Consider the following 24,103-nt stretch of genomic DNA (forward strand, 5'->3'; position numbering starts at 1 on the left):
AGTCTGTGGAACAGTACCAAAATGAACCAGAAGTACTGAGTTCTTTTTATAGATGAAAAAAAAGTTAAAATATGCATTTCTTATGAAGTATCATAGTTGGGATATGAATGACCTTCAATGAGTTGACTCACTAAAAAATACTGAGGAACATATTTAGTAGTTCACATGATTTCTGTATTTAGCAATCTAAATAGGTGTCAGACATCTTGAAATATTTACATGGCAAATCTCTCAAAACTAAAGTTAAACAGCTCTGTAAACCCCTCACATAGGGGAAAGAGTTAAAATTTTACTAGACATAGTCTCTTGTTTTTAACCTGCAAATGTAGTAGTTTCTAAAAGCAATGAAGATTCCTATGAATATCACTTTCATGCCTCCAGAGAGTTCTTACTCCTCTGTCAGCTTCCTTGGATGCTCACCCCTCAGAAGGTATTGAATTTTGTAAAAAGTCTAGGATTCAGGGAAAGCCTTATATGTCCAAACCAAACATGAGTTTCTCTAAGTGTCACTTATAAGAATATGCACACAATCCGCCCTCAGCCACCAAAAAAAAGGAGTACTGATTTTACTTAGAAAAGATTTTTTATTTAATGCAGTGAATGTATAGTCAACATTACCATTGAACTAAACATCTGAAATTTCATAGAATGAAACAAAACTTAGTCATCCGTTAATGGTTACTATCCACTAGGTACATCTGGAGTCATAGAATATCAGGCTTGTAAACATTTAAGCAGACACTGTCAGCATGAAATGTAAACCTCACACAAGATATAATTAAAGGTAATTTCAAACAAATTATCCTATCAACAAACTTTCTGTAGTAACATCAACTTCATGGAGTATTGTCTTAGCAACATATAGTGATGGTGTGCGAATATAAGCATGTCGTTACAAACATGATGCACTAAATAAAGCTTATTGAGGTCAAAGCCTTTCTATAGAAAGGGATTTAATTGACAATCTTTCAACCATAGTGTATAAACAGATCAAAATAGTTCTATCATAAGAAATAGTATTTAACAACATAGCTTTAAAATAAAAATACTTTAAAAAATCAGCTCTGATGAGATTAAATTTATTGTTAAAGAATTTAGAGAGAGAGATATGTTTCTTGCTTCGGCCTTTTCTACAGTTTTCCAACACAACCCCCATCTTCACCCTATCTCAGTCTATTATTAATAAAGTAGTGCAAAACATTCTGTAGCAATTTTAGGCAAGCTTAATCCCCTACCAAGTCGGGGGGGAGTAAGACATACTCACCAAATTATTTCTCTTTCCAGAGGTACACTCACTTGAAGTTAAATAGAAAAACTACCACAAGAGTCTTGGGAATGCAATTTTTAAATATAGATTCTATAGTAAGTAGTGAAATCTTTTTAAAGGCAAACTCCCCCTCCCCATACACAGTTTTTTTACAAAATAGGTTTTCATGCATTCATATTTTCAAGAATGATTATTTTTTCTATAAATGAATGTAATGAAACATTGGCATATCACTTAGCACACTGCATTCTCCTCTACATTACAATTCACACTAATAACAAAAATCATAGTATGCATTAAAGATTTCAGTAATCTAATGAGAAAGCACATAACTTTTTTTCTGTGAGAACATGTGAGTATTAAATATTTTTAGATACACAGGGGTATACTCTGACACCAAAAGCAATATGAATTTAGTTTGCTAGTATGTTTACTGAAATTTTGCTAATTTTCTAACTTGATAGAAATTAAAGTAGTGGTAGGTATAAAAATTCAGATAGGCATTCATTTATAAACCTGGCAGTATTTATGTGTAATCCTGTAGAGATTTTAAGGTTTTAGATGGAATGATAGAAGGAAAGTTTTCTTTGTAGGATTTCAGAGTATAGAAGATTCTTTTGAGGGGTGAATATACCTTCACTCATTAGCTTAAAGTCAGCCTAGTCATATCTAAATACTTTGCTCAGGAATAAATGTCAGGATCTGAAATCAGAATTTATGTGAAATTGAAATGCATCTGTTCCATTATTCACGTCTTGGGACTCCCTCCTCCCTTTCAAAAAGTGTAAAACATAGAAAACTGTACTGTACTTTTCAGATAAAAAATAGTCACATGAAAAAAACTTCAACATGTATATAGATTTCATCAGGCAAAACAAAGCATATAATCTAATCTGGTTCTTCCACTTGTAATTAGAGAAGTGTGTGTCTCCCAGTGTTACCATTCTTACATTTGTTGTTCCAGTGTGCTATATTATTAGCCACCACTAACAAGGCTTTCATACAGCAGTAAGTAAACTTTTTATCAAATTGATTCTGTACAATGGAAGTATATTTTCAAGGACATATGCCCTTATAAACTATTTACAAATTCTCACGATCATTTTTTAAGAGGTAAAATAAATAAAAAGCAGAAAGAAAGGAAATGCTGCTGAGGCTGGAAGCCTTTTTTATCTTCCCGAGCAGATGCTGGTCTTCTCAGTGCTGGGAGCTAGCTAGCCAAGATTGTTTTTCTTCCTTTTACATGGGCTGTGAGAGGGATCTGGTTTCAATTCTTGGTATTGCACCTGTTTAAACAGAGTTCAGAGAAAGACTGGTCAGGTGGCCACTTTCTGGCAAAGGAAGGAAAGACTGCTTGGAGGAAAAAAGTGCTCACTCTGGAAGCTGTATGAGATCTGCAGCTGGGATACAGAAAACAATAGAGTGATACAGCAGGAGTCTGAGGGAAGTCCTGCCAGGAGCTGCATGAGAGCCCCGGTGTGACCTCTGGTAACAAACTTGGGTTTTCACTGTCCATAAGACATAACAGTAAAAGCAAAACCATCTCATCTATTCTGAAGGGATGGATAATGGTTCTTTACAGATTACTGTTTAATATAGGTTTAATATCCAGCTCACTCTCATGTCTGATACTAAATAAAAAACTCAACTGGAACAAAGGAAAAAGGTATCACTGTAACCCAGTTTCAAGACTTTGTTAAAAACATTTCTCATTTTACTTTGAAAATAGTTGATTAATGGGTATTGATTAACCTGAAAGGATTTTAAAGAATTGAGATATGCTCCAGTCTTCAAAAAGCCTTCTCCCCTACTCACTGACTTCAAATATGCATCTTTAAAATTCATTCAATTTGTGCGATTGTGCACAGAGGTGTTTTTCTCCAAATGTCCACTGGCACACTTTGCTTTCATCATCTAATATTCCTGTTTCCTCTCTTCAGGTCATGGGGACTTCCCTTCACAGTCTCCAGCTGAACCTTCCTAGTCCCTGATGGCTCTGGTAGGTTCTTGACGCAACCCCTCTCATTCCCCATTCTTCTCTGAGTTCTGCTAGGTTAGCACCCCAAGTAGGCTAAATTTCTCAACAGCACGATCGGCTATAGGCTTTATTAACTTTACCTGTCTCTTTGAAACCTTTGAAATTAAAAGAATATAAAAGTAAAAACTAATGCTACCCGACATTAAAATAGTAGTAATAATGAAATCTACATACCATTTGTACATCTGAAGGTACTCTAGAAAGGAAGTCAAGCAGTTCATTGTTGTCAATTGCATAGGGACACCGAAGCTTTTTTGTAAATTTATTGATGCCTGAAAAAGTGATAGATTATTGAAATCTCCAAAGTTTGTTGTAGAAAACACATTTCTGGCAAATGTATTAAAGTGATTCAAAGATCTAGATTAAGCTGCCATTTAACCTTGAATGAACCAATAAATCCTACTGGCTTTCTTCCTTCCCTGTACCCTTCCTCTCTCCTTCCCAACCCAATGGATGCTGTTTTTCTCTTTGTATTTTAGTGGCTTCCTTTGCATTTGAGAAACAAAAGCCACCTGGCAAGAATAGTCAATGACCTTATTTGCTTCTCCCTTCAGTGTTACTGTACGTAGCAGCTTTGCTTTAGTGACCCATCTATGAAATTGTCTTCCTGCATTTTTGGTTGGGATTGTTTTTAAGGCAAGAAGTCTCATTTATTGATTTTCTCTTTTTCAAAAGATAAAGTGTGTGAGTGGGGGGCGAGGAGGGGAGGAGGTGTCACTGTTATGCAGGCTAAATGTGTAAAAGACCTTGATTTTATTTTAAAGTTACACTAAATGAGAAAGGATTTATCACCAGCTTTGAAGGTGGCGGTATAAAAGGATCCTGAACTCCCATGAACACACCAGATCTACAGTTGCTTATGGAAAAACTTTCTCTGAAAACTGGCTGAGTGAATACTACACATTGGATGAACAAGAAAAGGCCCACGTGGAAACAGGTAGGAGTGTCTGCGGCACAATATCACAATAAACCCCACCCCCCGGTGCAGCACCTACAGCCTCTCCCTGAGGAGCATAGGATCTGAACCCCATATCAGGCATCTCCACTTTTTAAAGACTTATACGTGAGAGAGAAGCCCCCAAACTACCTAGCTTTATTTTCCTTCCAATTTTATTGAGAGGTAATTGACATACTTGACTATATAGGGTTAAGGTGTATAGCATATGAAATAATTATCACAGTAGGCTTACTTAACATCTATCATAGGGCTACAAAGCAAAGAAAGGAAAAATATTTCTTGCTATGAGAACTCTTAGGATCTGTTCTCTTAACAACTTTCCTTTTTATAATACAGCAGTGTTACTATATATAGGAAATATGTATAGCATAATACTCCCTAGGTCCATTCATGTTGACTCAAACGGCAAGATTACATACCTGTTTATGGCTGATTAATATTCCATTATATAGATATGTACCAATAATTTGACTACTGATGGACCCCTAGGTTGCTTTCATGTCTTGACTATTATAAATAATGCTAAAATGAACAGAGGGAGAATATATATATATATATATATATATGTATGTGTGTGTGTGTGTATATATATATATATATATATATATATATATATATATATATATTCAAATTAGTGTTTTGGATTTCTTTAGATAAATACCCAGAAGTGGAATAGCTGGATTATATGGTAGCTCTAATTTAATTTTTTGGAGAACCTCCATATTGTTTTCTGTATTGCCTATACCAATTTACAGTCTTACCAATAGTGCACAAGAGTTCCATTTTCTCCACACCCACACCAGCATTTGTTATTTCTTGTCCTGTTGATAATAGCCATTATTACTGGTGTAAGGTGATATCTCATTGTGGTGGTTTTTTTGTGTGTTTTTAATCTTCACTGAAGGATGTTTTTATAGATTTTGAGAGAGAGAGAGAAACATTGATGGGTTGCTTTTGGTATGTGCCTGGACCGGGAGAACACCCACAATTTTTGGTATATGGGATGACTCTCCAACCAACTGAGCCATTTGTATATCTTCTTTGAGCTAGGACCTGAATAGAAATTTTTCTAAAGAAGACATACAAATGGCCAACAGGAATCTGATCAGGGAAATACAAATCAAAACCAAAATGACACACCTGTTAAAAAAAAAAGTAAGTGTTGGCAAGGGTGTTGAGAAAAGGGAATCATTGTACACTCTTGGTGGGATTGTAAATTGGTGCAACCACTACAGAAAACAGTATGAAGGTTCCTCAAAAAATTAAAAATAGAACTATAGTATCAACAGGCAATTCCACTTCTGAGTATTTAATTGAATAAAATAAACACTAACTCAAAAATATATATGCACTGCATGTTCATTTAGCCTTATTTGCAATAGCCAAAATAATGGAAACAACCAAAGTGTCAATCAGTGGATGAATGGATAAAGAAAATGTGATATATAATGGAATGTTATTCTGCCATTAAAATAGAACTAAATCTTGCCATTTCCAACTATATGGATGGACCTTGAGGGCATTACATTAAGTGAAATAAGTCAGAGAAAAACACACTGTATGATTTCACACATGGAATCTAAAATAAAAATGAGCTCATAGATTCAGAGAACAGATTGGTGGTTACTAGAAGAGGGAATTGGATGATGGGCTGAAGGGGTCATAAGGTTCAAAATTCCAGTTATAAATAAGTCATGTGGATTTGATGAATAGCATGGTGACTATTGTTAATAATACTGTAATTGCATTTTTGAAAGTTGCTAAAAGTACATTTTAAAAGTTTCCATCACAAGAAAAAAATGTTTCTATCTCTGGCATTGGGATTTTTAGAAACCAGTTTTTCTTTTAAATTACAAGAAGTGTACATTAAATTCTTGCAAAAGATGCTGCCATGATTGACTAACTTGGATCACAACAGCCAAGAATCATTAGAGACAAACATCTACCCATGCTAAATTACTCAATAGTTAATCCTCTGTACTACCTGAAAAGTCAGTGTGGATAAAGGGTCAATGCAGGTGAAATGTCAAAATAATGCATAAAACTTAGAAGTATCTATCCTACATATTCTGTGTGATAATGTAGAATTTCAATACAACAAGTCTGTTTTTAAATTTGTGTTGCACTTAAATTACCAAACATGCACATAGAAATACATAAGCAACTTGATATGAAAGCAGTTGTCTGCTGAGACCTGGGCCATAAGCTAGAGCATTGTGGCTCTTCTTTAGGGTATGCAGCAGAATGATTTTCTTCTCTTCCTGTGTCCCCATGTGAGGCCCCTCTGAAACTTCTGGTTAGTACTTCAGCAATCACCTACCACTAAAGGGAATACTGTTCTTGTTTCATTTCAGTGAATGAAACAAGAGGTCCAAACACATTCTCTAAAAATTACATTTAAGACAGCCAGTGGCTCCCAAGTTACAGAGCCAGATGTCTGCAATGGTCTCCAGGTTCCAAGAACCTGGGCAAACGAAACCAGAGGTTCACCACCTATCACAACCTAGATGGCAGGAGTGGCTCTCGGTTGGTTAGAGGTAATAAACTGCCAAATGCTCTACTCTAATTCCTTCACGATAAGAGCATCTGTTTTAAATATCAGAGAAAGGAATGCAAGATGAGGGCTGGAGCATACACTAGGGCAGTGGTCACCAAACTGCGGCTCAGCAAACAGCAGCTCGCGAGCCACATGCGGCTCTTTGGCCCCTTGAGTGTGGCTCTTCCACAAAATACTGACTTCTGTGCATGGGCCACGAAGTTTCAATCGCAATGTACGGGTGCGCCCGCACGTGGTATTTTGTGGAAGAGAGCCAGCCGTGGTTTGCCGATCACGGCACTAGGGAAAAAGAACATGGTGGGAAAAGCCTCTTCCCTAGCATAGTGGAAGTACTGTATTAGGTGAAACTGTTTCTTTAAACTATAGAAATTAAGAAAAGAACAAATAGTCACTATTCCCACTACCCTACTCCCTACCCCAAGATACAGAGGTAAGGTTATGGTAAGTGGTAAGAGGGCGTATTCATGATAGGAAAAGAGGCCAAAAACATTAGGGAGAAAGAAATCCTAAAACTGGAGGGCTTAGAGACATCTGACCCCTTCTCCCTTTATTCCAGTATAGTGCGTTAAAGCCTTAAAAAGAAAAGAACAAAACATTCTCTTTGGTCTTTTTGTTGTATGAGCACATGTTGTCTGGAGTTAAGGCCCATTTCAGTTCTTTGCATTTTGTATAGGTTTAGCAAGCTTAGGTGTGTGGAGACCAGGGGCAAGTAGAGAATTCTACTTCTACCCAGTCTTGTGTGTGTGCATATGTATATGTATATATATGTATGTATGTAATTAATGTCATAGTTTTATATGTTAGTCAACCTTGGAGATTAAGAATTGAATTTTCCAAACCAAGAGTTTTGTCAGATATGGGGTCGGGGGGAGGAACCTCAAAACTATCAAGAATGCTGAAACTTGGTACATGAGAACTGTTGGCATGTGGCATAACTGCATTAAAAATTAGGACCCGAAACTATTTTTAAAGGGGGTTTTTGCAGAAGCATTCTTATTTAGTACACATAAAGCAGGTTTCTTGTTCCTAAGCAGCCTGTCAATGACAGGGACCCTTTTCTGTATCCTACAGGTGACCATATATAGTACCATATTTACAGACACTTCCACAAGACAGAGCACCATAGCACAAAAGCATATTGTCCTGAAAGCACCATATGGCTCGAAATGCCTCTGTTTACGTATAAGTGGTGAAAATAAATCAGAGTGATATCTAGACCGAGCTACTCTTTGATATATGAAGAATCTGCACAGCAACCTGTTTATAGTATGATGGAGCCTATGGTGCCAGATAAGAAAAATGCATTTTGCAGGTAGACTTAAATCGTTATACTGTTGTGATTTTTAACCGACCTGTCTCTTTTCATCATGGAGTAGCTTCATGACCATAAATATGCGGAACTACTGACAGTATAATTCATCCCTTAAAAATAGTTTGTTCTTAGCAGCTAAGACAGTAAAAAAAAAAAAAAAAAAAAAAGGCTTTACTTACCCCAGACAAGGACAATGTATCTCAGTGGAATGAAGTACAGCACGACTGTGAACACACAGAGGGCCACGATGGCCAGCCAGCTTAGGAATGGGACCGTCCAGTTGAAAGTACTGAATGAAAGGTTAACATTAGCAATCTAGCATTTCTTATCAGGAAGGGATTAGGCCTCAAAAGATATTTAAAGGAATAAGAAATTGTACATGATGTGGATAAATGTTAGTGTTTTTGTTCTAATTTCCTGGAAATGTGGGTTATATTCACTTGGAGTGGGGTTTGTCCTGGGCAGTTTTTGATCTCATAAAGGATGATTATTAAGAGATTTTCTTCTAGTACTGTGTCTCAGCATAACTTAGGAGTTATTCCTTAGTTTTGTAGCATATAGCTTGCTTATTGTATCCTGAGGTCAAATGTTTAATATAAAAAAAAATCTTTTTTTAGTAAAAGAACCAAAGTTGCATCAATCTGATTGTCTTGTTTTCAATTACTTTTAGGGTCTGGCTTTTTGGACTTTGTCATTTTCCTCCCATGGCTAGAGTGAGCAACTTGTAACTTGCCAGGTAAAGAATCATGTCTTCCCTCCCTTACACCTGTGCTTCCCTTGCTTCTGCTGCTTGTGGAGAGAACAGAAGGCTGAGGGTCTGCCTGCTCTCCTGGGGCTCAGCTCAGAGCCATCCATCACACTGTTCCTTATGCAAGGGCACTGGTTCTTCCTCAGAAAACCCGTCTTCTGGGCAGCTTCACTGAAGGGCTCCCTGTGTTCTTTCTTTCTCCTCTTGGAAGAGTAAGAATCCTTACCAGTGTAGCTAATGTCAGGGGAAACAAGATTGTCCTTTTCCCACAATGCATTATGGAATCTAAATCTAGAATATGATCCCCATTCAAGAAAGTTCTGGAATGAATAACAAAATGCAATTATAGAGACTTCACTTTGTACTTAAAGATTGCTTCTGAAGCTGCTTTCTGAATAGATGCATTATATTCCATGTGACTATAGGGGAATTTCTCTTTTTAATATTCAAAAGATTGTGCAGAGAAGATGGCTACACCTCAGCCTATACTTATACCTGTATCACTACTGTACCTATGGAAGTTCTATAAAACCCCATGTACCACAAGGCTGGTCCACAGCCAAGATCTGGTCCTATGCTTCAACTGGCCCTCATGTTTTCCAGCCAGCACCTGTTCTGAGGTCTCTTAGCATCCAGAGAGATAAAGAACCATTTTCCCTCAGGCATTCACTAGCCTGGCCTGAGAGCTGACCCAGGGTTTTCTGGTATCAATGAGATGCTGTCATCAGGTATTAACACCCAGTGTAGCTCAGAAAGGACAACACTCACTCAGTAGGGAAAGCCCCCATTTAGGACTTCACCCTGTGCTTCATGGACAGGGTGTGGAGAACAGGGGAACATTCTTAGAGATGGAGAAAAAAAAAACATTGAGAGGAAGAAGGGAAAAGAAAAACGTGGGAATCAATTTTCAGAAGTCTAAGACTGATCGCTGCTTCGAGGCACATTTGGGAGTGAGAGGGAGGCTGTTCTGTCTAATGTGACATGAGAATGTGGAAACTCAGCATCTATGCATGTGTGGAAATGTATTAAACAAAAAAATACATGAAATAAGACTCATTATCCCTTGAAACATCAAAGGCACTAAATGAATGACTCAAAACTTTAGTTTAAATAACTTACTCCTCTTCAACTTACGCCCAAAGAGTCAAATCTGAACACTTTGGGTTATGAACAGTAAACAATGAGAGGATATATGGAAACTAGGAAAATGTAGGCTTAACTGGGTATACAGCACCCCTTCTTGAGTGGGCCAATTTTTATATAGTTCAGTAGTAGTATGAGGCCTTAGTATATTTTTACTGATAATCAATTGTAAATCACCTATTGTTTTTATAATTAAACAGTTGTTTTAAAAAGTAGATAAGTAAAAAAGTATTTCAAGTAAAACACAAGTAATATAAAATTAAGAATGTTTCTTAACTTTACATTAGATATTTTCTTATTCAAAAAAATAAAGGTGATTTAAAAAATCCACAGAATTAAAAAATTTCTAATGGCCGAGCATTAGTTTATTTCATGTATAATATATTAGCTATATAAATACACAAATTTAAAAGTATATTTTGGTAGGGTGCTATATATAATATCACTTTCAAAAAATTTTAAATTTGAAAATATACCTCAGCCAACAATAAAATGTGTGTCTTCCTTACCCAAAATCCTCATTTTGCTTAGTTTATTTTTTTTTAATCATGAGTTGATATTCTGTTTAAGAACAAAGCCTTTCACTGAAAATGTGCTAAAATTTAGAATGGTGTTATTTCTACAAAGCTACAAGTATAATTTCTTTCCAACCAATATGTTCTAAATTTCAGGAAGGAAATTGACAGAACTTTCATAAAACCAAAGACTGACAGAAACAAAGTAAATAATGATGAAACTGAGCAATAGATCATCCAGAAGGAGTGTCCCCTGCCAAAACGAATTAGCATTTCACCCTGAGAAACAAATGGACACTCTGTCTCCACAGAAGGCCGGGCCCACGTGTCAGCATCACTTACTTCTTTATCCTTTCGCCTAAGGAAGCCGCTTCATCTAGGATGTTCTGGACACTGATGCATACCTCCTGGATGGCATAGATTTTATTTATAAACCCCTTCTTTTCACTGTCCTAAAACATAATAAAAAGAGAGGTTCTGTATGAGTAATGGTATTCTTCAGTGCTTGAATTCTTTGCATTGTCCCTGTCTTAACATTTTTAAACTTAAACTCTATGTCTTCTTACATACAAGGACCCCTTGAGAATCCAGGATATAAAGGGAGGGGAAGGAGGAAGAGTAGCCACTATTGTGGAGCTGTGCTAGTATAAAAGGTAGCTGCAAAGCAGGGCACTCAGACTCTGTTGCTGGTGCCCTGATGAACAGAAAAATGTCAGCCAGGGGGAAAGAAAGTATAAAGGTTTAAGAGATAGGTCATGTCTCAGAATGACCACAATCAGGATCTGTGCTGACCCTGGACCCGCCATGACTCACTACTTAGTAGACCTTGTGTTTTGACCCCACCACCCACACACCTGAGTTTTGTTTTAGCTTCAGATATTTCATCAGCAGAGACTGCTGGGTACAAATTAGAGGACCTGTCAGGAATGAAAACTGCAAACAAAAATGACAAGGTTGCCCATTCGCATCGACCTTTGAACCAGGAGGTCATGGTTGATTTCCAGTCAGGGCACATACCCAGGTGCAGGCTCGATCCCCACTGTGGGAAGTCCAGGAGGCAGCCAACCAATAATTCTCTCTCATCATTGATGATTCTCTCTCTCCCTCCCCTTCTTTGAAATAATAAATATATCCCCCCACACACACTCATGCCCTCACCCACCCCCTCAGTGTCTGTGTCCATTGGTTAGGCTTATACGCATGCATACAAGTCCTTTAGTTGATCTCTCCCCCTTCCCCCCACCCTCCCCTGCCTTCCCTCTGAGGTTTGATCGATGCTTCTCTGTCTCTGGAACTGTTTTTCATCAGTTTATGTTGTTCATTATAGTTTACAAATGAGTGAAATCATGTGATATTTATCTTTCTCTGACTGGCTTATTTTGCTTAGCAAAATGCTCTCCAGTTCCATCCATGCTGTTGCAAATGGTAAGAATTCCTTCTTTTGTACTGAAGCATAGTATTCCATTGTGTAGATGTACCATTGTTTTTTAATCCACTCATCTTCTGATGGGCACTTAGGCTGTTTTCAAATCTTAGCTATTGTAAATTGTGCTGCTATGAACATAGGGGTGCATATATCCTTTCTGATTGGTTAAATGACAAGGTCAATTAAAATCCACTAAGTGGACACTTTCTAGGATAGTACCGAAGACAGATGAGATATACAATAAGCCTGGCCCCCTCTGAAAAATAATAGCCACAGACTTCATACAGTAGCTTATGCTATATTAGGGTTCTAACTAAACTTTTTTCTCCTCTTTGTACTTAGTTCTTCATTTTAAAACTTACGCTGGATTTAAGCAAACTGGTGTGCTCCAGGGAACGGGTGGATGGGGATTGAGCAGAAAGCACCCAGAGAATGGTGTGAGCCTGGGGGAGGTGTGTACATTTTGTAATTTTAGACCCAGAGGAAGAAATACCGGTGGCCTTTCACGATTGAAAATTCTGCTTAGTAGCCTGGCATCACAGGCACTCGCCTGGGCTGTTTGGTGGAGACCATCCAACCCTGATTCCATGACTCCATTCCTCCATGCCAGCTTGAATAGCTCTGAAAATGTAGCTCCAATTTCATTCCTTTAACTTCTTTCGAACGCTTGCACACTGTGCCAGAACACTTGAGACCTCATGTGGCAGGCAGTGCTTGCTGAAAGCCGCCAGGGAGCTAGAATAATAATGTCGTCATGTTGCACATTTACATACTGACTTTCATTTCAGAGGAGTCTCTGAAGCACTTTGCACTGTGAACACTTGGCTGAGGCTGGCATCCTGCCACCTTCAAAGCCAAGGGCAAGTGAATGACAGGTGTGTATGCAGCCTCCAGGGACAACAGGGTCCAGTGGGACTGAGGACATGGGGACCAGTTTTATAACATGATCTTTAGATACCGGTTACTTAGAGCCTTTGTTTTTAATTTAATTCCCATGGGAGATATTGCCTACATTATTCATCTTGCTTATGCCACAATGGACTGTCAGACAATGAGGTAGATGAGGTGCATTAGGCTCAAAGTATAAGGAAAAATTAGGTCCTCTCAGAGTCCCCACTATCTTCAATTCGTCTTTTACTTGTCATTACAGACATGGGTGGATCAAATTCTTGTCTTTTTTCCCTCCTCAGTAATAAAAATAATGTGTAATTGCACCTACGCAATTTTACACTTTAGAATAAAATGAATAACCAGTGGCTCCTTTTAGTTCCTTTCATAATTACAAAGTTAATATGCTGTAATCATCTTCATGGCCTTCAGTGTCCTCTCTCAAGTGCGGAGTTCATTTATGTCTATGAAGTAAAGTACTCTTATAAATACTTTTCTACATACAGAATAAATCAAGCTGAAATTGAAGCATGTTGGTTATACAGCAAAAGCTCATTGAGAAAAATGTCTTACCTATTTGAAATTATGACTTGAAAAATATTTCCTTCATAATAGCAGTAAAATCTCCTATATAATAAAAGGGTAATATGCAAATTGACCCTAACAGCAGAATGACTGGTCACTGACACACATTGACCACCAGGGGGCAGATGCTCAATGCAGGAGCTGCCCCCTGGTGGTCAGTGTGCTCCCACAGGGGGAGCTCTGCTCAGCCACAAGCCAGGCTGATGGCTGCCAGCACAGCAGTGGTGGCGGGAGCCTCTCCCGCCTCCTCAGCAGCACTAAGAATGTCCGACTGCAGCTTAGGCCTGCTCCCCGCTGGCAAGTGGACATCCCCCGAGGGCTCCTAGGCTGCTGGAGGGATGTCTGACTACCAGCTTAGGCCCAATCCCCCAGGAAACAGGCCTAAGCCAGCAGGTGGACATCCCCTGAGGGGTCCCAGACTGTGAGAGGTCACAGGCTGGGCTGAGGGCCCCCCCCTGCCCCGAGTGCACAAATTTTTATGCACCGGGCCTCTAGTATATAAAATATTTAGGCATAACCTTAACAAGACATGTGCCGAATCTATATAAAGAAAAATAGAAGTACTGTGTTTCTGCATCGAGACACTGAATATTAATGTATTATTTTTTTCAGTTGAATGTACAGGTTTAATGCAATTTTAAGCAAATCCCAATGTGTCTAGGGTGGAGTGAAATGGTGTACTCAAAATCTGTTTAGAAGAATAAATGAGGATAACCAAGAAATTTTGAAAAAGAGAAATAATGAGAAGGCATTTATTGTACTATATCTTTAAGTATTTAAAGTATGAAAGATGAGCACTGAAGGAGAGATTGGTGTATGACTAAAGCACAACAAATCCATCATAAAGAATGAAGTATTATGTTATTGGTAATTGTGTTAACTATTTGGGGAAAATTATGTTGATTCCTACCTTAATAGAGCCTCAAATCTATTTGAGATAGCCCAAAATCTACCTTAGCATCTATCTAAAATAGATAGCCCAATGTATTCTAGATTAATTAAAAAGTGAAACACTAAGTGACTTATAAAAACAGAAGAAACTATAGGTAAATTATTTACTGACCTAGGGATGAGAAAGAGCTCTCTAAGCATATAAGCGGTAAAGGAAATCACCAAGGAAAATAATGGACAGCAAAAGTTTCATAAAATTAAAAACATTATGCCAAAAGTCATAAATTTAAAAGGCTAAGTGGGGGGAAAAATTAGCAACAAATATGACATCAAGGAATGGGATTTCCACTATATTCAATTAACACCTGAAAAAATATTGCAGTTTTGTTTATAATAACAAAGTAAAAATCACTAACATGATACATACAACTGATAGACTAATATGAAATTGCAAAATATTGTTTAAAGAGAATATTTAAGGAAAACAAAAATCCTTATGAATAAGATGTGTTATTTAAGGCATCTCAAAGATTATATTTCATATACACTTTAAAATCTAAAGTGCTGATGTATAATTATTGGCTAAAGAGTTTTTAAAATCTGTTCATTCTTGTTTCTTCTGCACTTTCACCCCACTCCCTAGATCCCTAGATCCTCACCCCTGCCACCCAAACCCAAAATAAGATCGTTATATTGTTGGCAAAGTTTTGAAAAGCAAATGCTTTGGGATAAAATTTTTATTTTAAAATCTTCCATCAAATTCTGTATTCCTTCACTGTGGTCTCCAACCAATGAAGTAATTACTCTTTATATACGGTATATGACCCAAAACTGCAACGGGTAATAGAATTGCTCTGTGTTGCATTCCAATATTTCATACTTTTTTCACTAATGTTCAATACTTTATTAGTATAGAATAAATTGGTACATTTCTTTTATTGTCGTTTTTGCTTTCCTTTATAAACCAGCTTGGATGAAAGAAATATCATAGGGTAGTTAATCATCCAGAGGCCTGGTAGTCTCACTGGTTGTTTAAAAAAAAAAAAAAAGCATTATTAAGGTTTCTTTTTGAAGATGTAAAAAAAAATTACCCATAAAAAAGAGCTATAACTATAAATCTGAGAACATGTGAGATTTATATTGTACAACTTTTTCTAATGATTCTATATAATTTTTAAAATCTTATTATATTTAAATAGTCTATAAAACATCAATAACTGCAACATGAAATACAATGATTCTTTAATAGTCACCTACTTTACTATCACATATCACAACAGATAGTTACTATATTTTTCCAAAGAAGTATCTTCTTCCTGGCTTTTCGATATTTAGGAAAATCTAAAGAGCTAAAGGATCTATAGGAGAGTTTTACATATTTGGAGAATCCTGTTAATTGATTTCAAACCAAATGACAAGTGCCTCCATTCACTGATTCTGTTCCAAATGGGAACAAGAAGCCAACAATATAGGTGTTGAGATATGTATTGAGGGTGTGGGCTCCTCATGCATCCTACAATGGTAATTAATGCTACGTAGGGCCTGCCAAAGTGGTCATTGTCAGCCCTGTTGACATTATAGAAAATAAATCTGTTGAACACCTGTGCTCTATCAGTCACAGCAGGTATACAGAAAGTTTGCTTGAAATATTAATGTTATAAAATTGTTATTTCACTTTCTAGGGTGAGATTGTCTTAAGAGTGCAAGGTTTGGCAGGGGGAGGGGGGAGGACAGGGACAATTGTTAAATCTTAACATCAGAACTAGCATAACATGGAACTGTCCCAGCAAACCAGGGCATCTGTTCACCTTACTTATTTCCTAGCAGAGGCATTCAGACTTGCCACCCCAAAGAGCTAATCTTGTTCATAATTTTGCTTTTCATTTAAAGTCTACTTGCTAGGTAGCTTCTGGCAAAAGGTAAGTGACAAGATTGATACTTGCTATGAGAAACTGTTATAGTTTATTATTGACTATAGCTCTTCTGTGAGCAAATATAGCCTCACACAGCAGAAAGTGTACAGTTGTGTTTGGAATATGTTTGTTTGATGTGATTTATTTTTTATGCTAAAGATAGTTTTGGTGCACAACTTTCTTAGTTCATTCAGGAAAATGTCCTGCAAAACAAACTTCCTCTCAGATCTATACTTCTAACCCATGGAAAATATATTTGATAAGAGCTATAAATTGAATAAAGGCACACAAAGTGATGAAATGTTTTCTCTGTGCCATTATTCCTTTTTTTTTTTTCAGATACAGAAAATTATGTTTCAGCCTGAAATCTAGAATACTGAAATTCTCACAGAAGCTTAGCAACTCACAGAGAACCTTGACCTACTGAACCTTATCTCAGTGTCTTACTCAGTTCTTATTACTTTATCGAGTCCCACACAGGTTACTTGGTGCCTTGGCTCTTTTCCTCATATTAACCTTAAAAATAGGAACCCTCCATTGAGACATTAAAGGATTCTGAGATATATTTTAGGTTAAGAGGACAGATGGACACCATTTAAAACTATTTTTTTTCTCTTAAAATATAAAACAGTTCTCAAAAACATCTGCATTTCAGGGTTTTAAAGACGACTAAAATAAGAGATGTAGAGCTCTCGGTACAATGCTGGGTACAAATACACTGTCTATAATTATTATAAGTATTGTATCAGTAGTAGTATTAAAGGTATGGCTAAAATTTATTATTAAAAGAATTCAGATTATTTTTATTTATGCATATATTAAAAACAAAATTTTGAAATATTTGAATTCCCAAATACCTAGTATATGACACCTTTCACACATGTTCAGTGTTGCCCCAGATGACATAATGTTAACTTGGCAGATTCCATTTCAGAAAATGATGGTAGATTCTTTGTTACATTAAATCTTTTTCCCCCTTCTGCTGACTCTAAACATATTTTGTGCAGAATGAGCATTTACCTGGTCTTAGTTTTTTGTTTCCTCTGTGCAAGGTAGCCCCATGCTTTTCAGAACTCACTTTACACAGTGCAATTTTTAATCACATTTAGTTGTGCCTTGGCCTGTTAGTTTAATGTCATACATTTTGCATATAATATTAAAGGTGTCCTTACAAGCCACAACCCTACTCTATTCCTTTCTGAAATGACGAGTTGTCATTTACTGCAGCAGAACTGAAGTCCAGAAGTAACAAAAACAACCTTATTTGGCACCAGCCATATTTATTCCATGCAGAAGCTACAACCATGGGGCCAGTGATGAGAGGACATGTGTTTAACAAATGTGATAGATTGTTCAATAGTTCATGAAATAAGCCATGAGGAACATGACTCGATAATTCTGTTCTTGACAGAGGGGGTGGGGGATCACATTTCTTCAGGAATTTATTTTTTCATTAAGAATTTTCTTATGTAAAATCTAACCTTTTAAAACAATCTGTTTTCCCTATAATATTGTTACTGTGGGCCTATAAAAAAGTGTCTTGTGATAAAGAGTAACTTAAAATAAAAAGGGTCCTCTAGGCTGGACAGTGTAAACAATAGGCTCTTGTCAGGGTTATGCTGAAAGCCCAGAAAGAAAGAAGGAAGGGAAAAGAAAGGGAGAAAAGAGCAAGAAGATAGAAGGGAAGGAAAGAGAAAAGAGTGGCAGAGACTGAGGCAAAGAGAAAGGAGAAGGGAGGGAAAGACTTGCAGAAAAGACACTTCCGGAGACTGAAGGGGGATGAGGAGACCTAGGGCTTGGGGGTGAGTGGGAGGAAGGGAAGGAAAACATCTTGGATCAGAAACAAAAATGACAAACCCAAGGCAAAAACAAAACTTGTTAACTAATCTTGTTACCTTCTAATTAAGCCAAAATAATTATTATTTGTAAAAGGCTGTCCATAAAACATTTCATTTTCATTTAATGCAAATGTAAATAAACCTTACAGATAGCGTCCAGGGATGTGCCTGTGGTCAGGGAGAGGGTTCCCTGAAGTTCAATGTCTTGCTACTGAAGCCCCTCATCTTGTAGGTCCTAAGGGACTGGCAAATCTCCCTCTTCCTAATGATTTAAGAAAAGTTCTTTTAACTGTCCTGCTAGTACTTGAAAGCTCTTAAAAGATTAGGACTATCTATCAATATCAAAACCTTTGACTTAATCTCCTTGCCAGCAGGCAGGAAGCACACTTTCCAGTGAGTGGCTTTATAGATTATCCCATGTCAGGTTTGGTCCCATGAGACGCTCTGCTTTTACAAGGACTCCCAAGTGAAAGGGCTGAGCAGCCTGGCTCTCTAGACTAACCTTGATAGAAGCCACAACAAGCTGTGAGGCTGCTGTTCCCAAGTAACCAGAGAGGAAAATAAGTGAGTGACAAAGGAGTCTTAATATGGTTAGAGTTCAAATGCAGAGTTGAGAGGGCAGTTGAGAGATTAGAGAAGGCTGTGAGTGCTCTATTCTAGATGACTACCAGCTTATTTAGAAAATGACTAGGTTTCTGACTAACTGGCTCTATTGCTAAGCATGGTTCAAGTCCCACCTCCATTATTTTCTTAGCTATGTGATTTTTTGAGCAATTTACTTACTTTCAACTGTAAAATGGGGGTAATAATGGCACCTATATTTGTAATTGTTATAAAATTAAATGAATTTAACCCATTTATAGCATTTACCACAAATGCCTGGAACATAGGAAGTACTCAATACACATTATTAATAATTCAAAGAGTGAAAAGGGAAATACTATAAAACTTTTGAATGCTAAACCTTATTAAATCTTAATAAAGATGACAGGATCTTCTCCCTTCTTATTTGTGATATACTCAGGAATATTAGTTTATGTTTGTATAACTTCTTTGTCATCTAATAGGATCATGGATTATCATATACATGCCATTTTACATGATCCAACAGTCACATGGTCCTTACAATAATAGGTATTATTTTCATTCCCCACATGAGGAAACAGTTGCCTAATATTTCAGCTCAAACTTCTACTGCAGTCTATGCTCCCTCTTCTTTGGTGCCTTCAGCCATATCTGTTCTCACCTGAGACATGGCATTTAAAAATTGAGCAGAGAGACCAAGATGGCAGCGTAGATAAATGCCAGTACTCACCACCTCCCATATTCACATCAAAATTACAACTAAAATACAGAACAACCATCATCCAGAACTGCCTGAAATATGGCTGAATGGATGTCCTACAACTACAGAAGTAAAGAAGAAAGTACATCGAGACTTGGATTTAACAGTAGAGGATTCTGAGAATCAAATCAATGATTTGGGATATGAGGAAGGAAAAAACACCCAATAAGAGCAAAAAGAATCCAAAAATATGAAGATATTGTAAGGAGCCTCTGGGATAACTTCAAGCATACCAATATTTGCATGTTGGGGGTGCCAGAAGAAGAGAGCAAGCAAGGTATTGAAAACCTTCATTATTTGAAGAAATAATAACAGAAAACTTCCCCTACCTGGTGAAAGAAATATACTTACAAACCTAGGAAGCACAGAGAGTCCCAAACAAGAGTAATCCAGAGAGACCCACACCAAGACACATCATAATTAAAATGCCAAGGGTCAAAGACAAAGAGAGAATCTTAAAAGCAACAAGGGAAAAGCAGTTAGTTACCTACAAGGGAGCACCCATACAGCTGTTAGCTGGTTTTTCAACAGAAACTTTATAAGCCAGAAGGGAGTGGCAAGGTATATTCAAAGTGATGAATAGCAAGGACCTACAACCAAGATTACATTACCCAGCAAAACTATCATGTAGAATTGAAGGTCAGATAAAGAGCTTCACAGACAAGAAAAAGCTAAAGGAGTTCATGACCACCAAACCAGTATCACATGAAATGTTGAAGATTATTCTTTAAGAAGAAGGAGGAGGAGGAGGAGGAGAAGAAAAAAAAAGAGATAAAATATATGAACAATAAAATGGCAATAAATACATATCTATCAATAATTGAATCTAAAAATCAAAATAAATGAACAAGGCATCTAATGAACAAAATAAACTGATAAACAGAACCAGAGGCATGGAAACATGGAACAGACTGACAAATCTTAGAAGGAAGGGGAGACAGTGGGAAGGGAAGAGATTAACCAAAGATCTTATATGCATTACCTATGAACACAGACAATAGGGTAGTGAAGACCTGGGGCAGGCAGGAACCAGGAGGAGTGGGTAATGGGAAGGGGAAGAGGGATATTTGTAATACTGTTAACAATAAATATTTGGGGAGAAAAGAAAATTGAGCAGAAAGTTTCTCAGTTTATAGTATTCCCTGCTGAAAGTTACGTATTCTTCTTAGGCCAATGCTAGTCATATTCATTCATATAAGGCACACACCTTTTTATCATAGGGTTTTGAAATGTGCCTATGCAGGTAAAACTTCCATTAGAACCAGTGATTTGTCCTTCAACAAGCCTTATGGCTGAATCAGGGCCAGAACTTATTTCATTTCAAACAGCATAAGCTTTGTTGCTAATCTACTTACTAATGCAGATTTTAATTTTAAAAAATATTCATCCTATATAATAAAAGCGTAATATGCAAATTGCCCCCTCGACCGGGAGTTTGACCGCTCACTATGACACACGCTGACCACCAGGGGGCGACACGGAACATGGCAGGCATTGGCAACATGGTGCTGGCAGCAGGCAGCAGTGGAGGTCCAACGAGAGTGGGACTGCTGTGGGATGGTGAAGCAGGTGAGTGGGCAGCGCCAGGCCAAGGTGAGTGCGAGTGGGGGCCTGATCGCCCCACAGATGGTAGCCAGCAGGCCCTGATCACCCAACCTCTTACTGGCTACCTGGGGGCATGGGTGATTGGGGCCAGAGGTGCACTGAGAATGTGGGGTGTCCGCCGAGCTCGCTCTCACTCCCCCTGCTACCCTCCCCCGGGGTGCCAGGGCTTGCGCACCGGGGAAGCCCCTGTATTTAGGTGCTGGGCGCCCACGAGGAGCCCGCCCCACACCTGCGTGGCCTCTTCCGGGGGAGCTGGGCTGCAGGCTCCGGGATCAATCAGGCTCCCTGTGGGTTTGCGCAGGAGCCAGTCTGCGAGGCCGGCTGGAGGGAGTGCAATGCCTGCCCAGCTTCCGTGTGGCACCGCTGGGTGGCCCAGAGGTCCACGCTGTGCCCTGGCCCATGGCATTGGCCGTGCTCACTGCATCTCCGCGTGGGGACTCAGACGCCATGACTCAAGCAGAAGGGGGCGTGGGGGGGGGGGGGGGGAGGGGGGGCCAGGTGCTGCCCAGGGTCCAGCGGTCAGCTGGGACCTGCCCTTCCACACCAGACTCTCACGCTTCGATTGCCGACCAGGCCTAGGTACCACACCTGTGCATGAATTTTGTGCACCAAGCCTCTAGTTTTATTATATGTACAAAAGGATATACACACAAAGAGTGGAACCCCCAAAGGTTTTTTTCTTGAATAGATTTGTTAACAATCATTTCTTCATTTACCTTTGTATAGGACTTTTTATGGTTTATAAAGCATTTTTCATTTATCTTACCACTTGGATTGCAGGGGCAGGTGGCTCCCCCACTGTATAGATAAGGATACTGAGATTTGGAGAAGTTAAGATCTTGTTACCAGTTAAAAAGAGTTTCTGGGACTTTCACCAACATCTCATGACTGAAATGGGGCTCCTTTCAGGTCACTGTCAAAAAGCCATCAAGTCACATATGGTATTTCCTCACTATATTGTTTTAGATATTTAAACTTGGCTCTTCCCAAAAACTAATCTTGAGCTATAATCAAATTGTGTGAGAAAAGAATCATATTAGTATTATAAAAACAATGCTCTTTGTGACATCTCGAAAACCAAGTCAGGATTACTTCGTGAAATCCGGAGGCTATTTTTCTTTACAAATATTTTACAAGACAAACTTGTACCTTTCTAAAAAAGCACATCTGTTGCAAATTACTCCCTTACAGAAAGAGAGAGAATCACCATCCTTTCTTCCCATCTGAGCTTAAAAGAGATTTGTTGACATATTCTAAGGCCGGCATAGACAAAACAGCACAGGAAAGAGGAGGCGGTCAGCAGGATCAGGGCTCAGCTTTGCTTAAACTAATTCCACATGCCCCATGAACCATTAGCTGTTTTTTATTTCCTGCTCTAAAGATCTGTAGTGAAAATAATCTGGGGTAGGGAAAAGCTGCACTTATTATTTCTTTTTCCCCCAACAAGATGCTGTGTTAGCAAATAGAACATATGAGCCACCTTCAGAAAACCAAGGTCTTTAATAATCCATTTTTCAAACACTACTGGTATTTCCTTTCCAAACAAATATGGACTGTGACTGGAATCAATTTCATCATTTGTATGGTTACAGTTGCCAAGTCTCTGGAAATAATCGCCATTTAAATACTGGATAATATTTTTTATATGAAGCCAACAACAGTTTTATTGCTATTTAATTTCCATGATTTGTTTTTTTGCTGTAAGTTTTCGGTGTTCTGAGAGCAAGATGTTTGGGGATAGAGAAAACTCTTAAGAACAGATAAGGGCAAAGCCATGTTAATGGCCTGGCTTGAACAACCAAACAAGGAAAGCCAGCATGAGGAAAAAATGATTTGCTCTACTGTTAGAGGCTTTTCCCCTTCATTGACCTTATAAACTGCATAATATAACATACCTTACCGTTTTCAGGCCTTGGCACAATTTAGAAAAATCAAAGACATGATTGAGAACTCAGTTGTCTTCCTTAAGAAGACAACAGGGCTCATCAATGAAAGCGGACGAAACAGAGATGATGCTGGTACAAATAAAGGGCCTGGTGAATTTGGAGGGAACTATGCCATCTTTCTCTATTGATGCCATATGGAGCACATACTTGAACAACTTCTTGCTCTATGGGATGCTGCTGATACCTGGGGTGGGCCTGTCCCCTACACCCTCCTTACTGCAGACTAAACAACACTAAAACAGGCTTCTGAGGTCAACCTGGAAGAAAGCACCAAAGGCCCACTTTATCCAGCTCACAGCAACATTGTTCTTTACTTTGTTATATGGATTATGGTCTGTCTTTCAGTGTATTTGGGGAGGGGAGGAAGGCAGTGGGAAAGGGCAAGAAAACCTTGGGAAGCAACTTGAAAAAAAATCTCAAATTATTTCACTGGGGATGGCCATCAGTTTAATAGGATACAATACGTGCTTCAGAAATAGTAGTTTATACTTCGGCATTTAAATTTCTGCATTTATAAAATAAAAGGATGGACATGGATTGAGGCTGTGATGTACTTGCCTGGCCTGGTACTAATCAGGCAGATGGATGTTGTGGGCTTGAAGCCCATTGTACATTTACAGCTGTGTGATTTTGTATAAGTTACTTAACCTCTTAGCTACTCAGTATCCCCATCAGTAAGATGATCATCTCTACCTGATAGTGTTGATGTGGGAACAGAATGAAGCCATGCATATAAAGTAACTGGCACATTAATAGATATTAAATAAATGTTTCCATCTCCCCATTAATTGTCTTTCTTCTCAAAGGGTAACTTTTTTTGTTCCCCTAATGTTTCTTATTTTCTTTTCTTTTTCCGGAAGTTTGTATTTAGAATCCTGATTATCATTCATTCCATTCGCATCATCTCCCCATTTGAGCTGTATCCTGTGGAGCTAAATCTAAGTCTATTCTTTTTATTCACTTATTCAATAAATATTTATTGAACACCAACTACATATCAGACACCCTTCTAGGCTCTGGGGATGCAGTGATAAATAAGACAGCACCAAACAAAGAGAAATCAAGAAGAAAAATAGCAGGAAGTGAAGGTGCAATGAAGAGACTCACAGGAGGTGCATGTGCTGGAGA

The 24,103-nt window shown here is 38.2% G+C and overlaps 1 protein-coding gene and 1 long non-coding RNA gene across 7 annotated transcripts in view; one reads left to right on the top strand and one right to left on the bottom strand.

Annotated features, from left to right (window-relative positions):
- Window positions 1-336: 336 nt before the first annotated feature.
- Window positions 337-10,985, top strand: LOC139008759 (uncharacterized). Its single transcript, XR_011471211.1, has 3 exons — window positions 337-4,242; window positions 8,803-8,868; window positions 10,695-10,985. It is a non-coding gene; the product is annotated as an uncharacterized lncRNA (long non-coding RNA).
- Window positions 571-24,103, bottom strand: part of MCTP1 (multiple C2 and transmembrane domain containing 1) — a 434,948-nt gene continuing 411,415 nt past the window's right edge. For all 6 annotated transcript variants that reach the window (XM_070412343.1, XM_070412342.1, XM_070412341.1 and 3 more), the window contains 4 exons: window positions 10,881-10,990; window positions 8,312-8,421; window positions 3,480-3,577; window positions 571-2,553 (listed from right to left, as the gene is read on the bottom strand). In XM_070412343.1, coding sequence (XP_070268444.1) covers window positions 2,482-2,553; window positions 3,480-3,577; window positions 8,312-8,421; window positions 10,881-10,990 — 390 coding nt within the window. In that variant the 3' untranslated portion in view covers window positions 571-2,481. The remainder of the gene's footprint in view (window positions 2,554-3,479; window positions 3,578-8,311; window positions 8,422-10,880; window positions 10,991-24,103) is intronic.

This window comes from Myotis yumanensis, unplaced genomic scaffold (genome assembly GCF_028538775.1).
Source record: "Myotis yumanensis isolate MYYU_CA2020_CCGP unplaced genomic scaffold, mMyoYum1.0.hap1 SCAF_4, whole genome shotgun sequence".
Lineage (NCBI taxonomy): Eukaryota > Metazoa > Chordata > Mammalia > Chiroptera > Vespertilionidae > Myotis > Myotis yumanensis.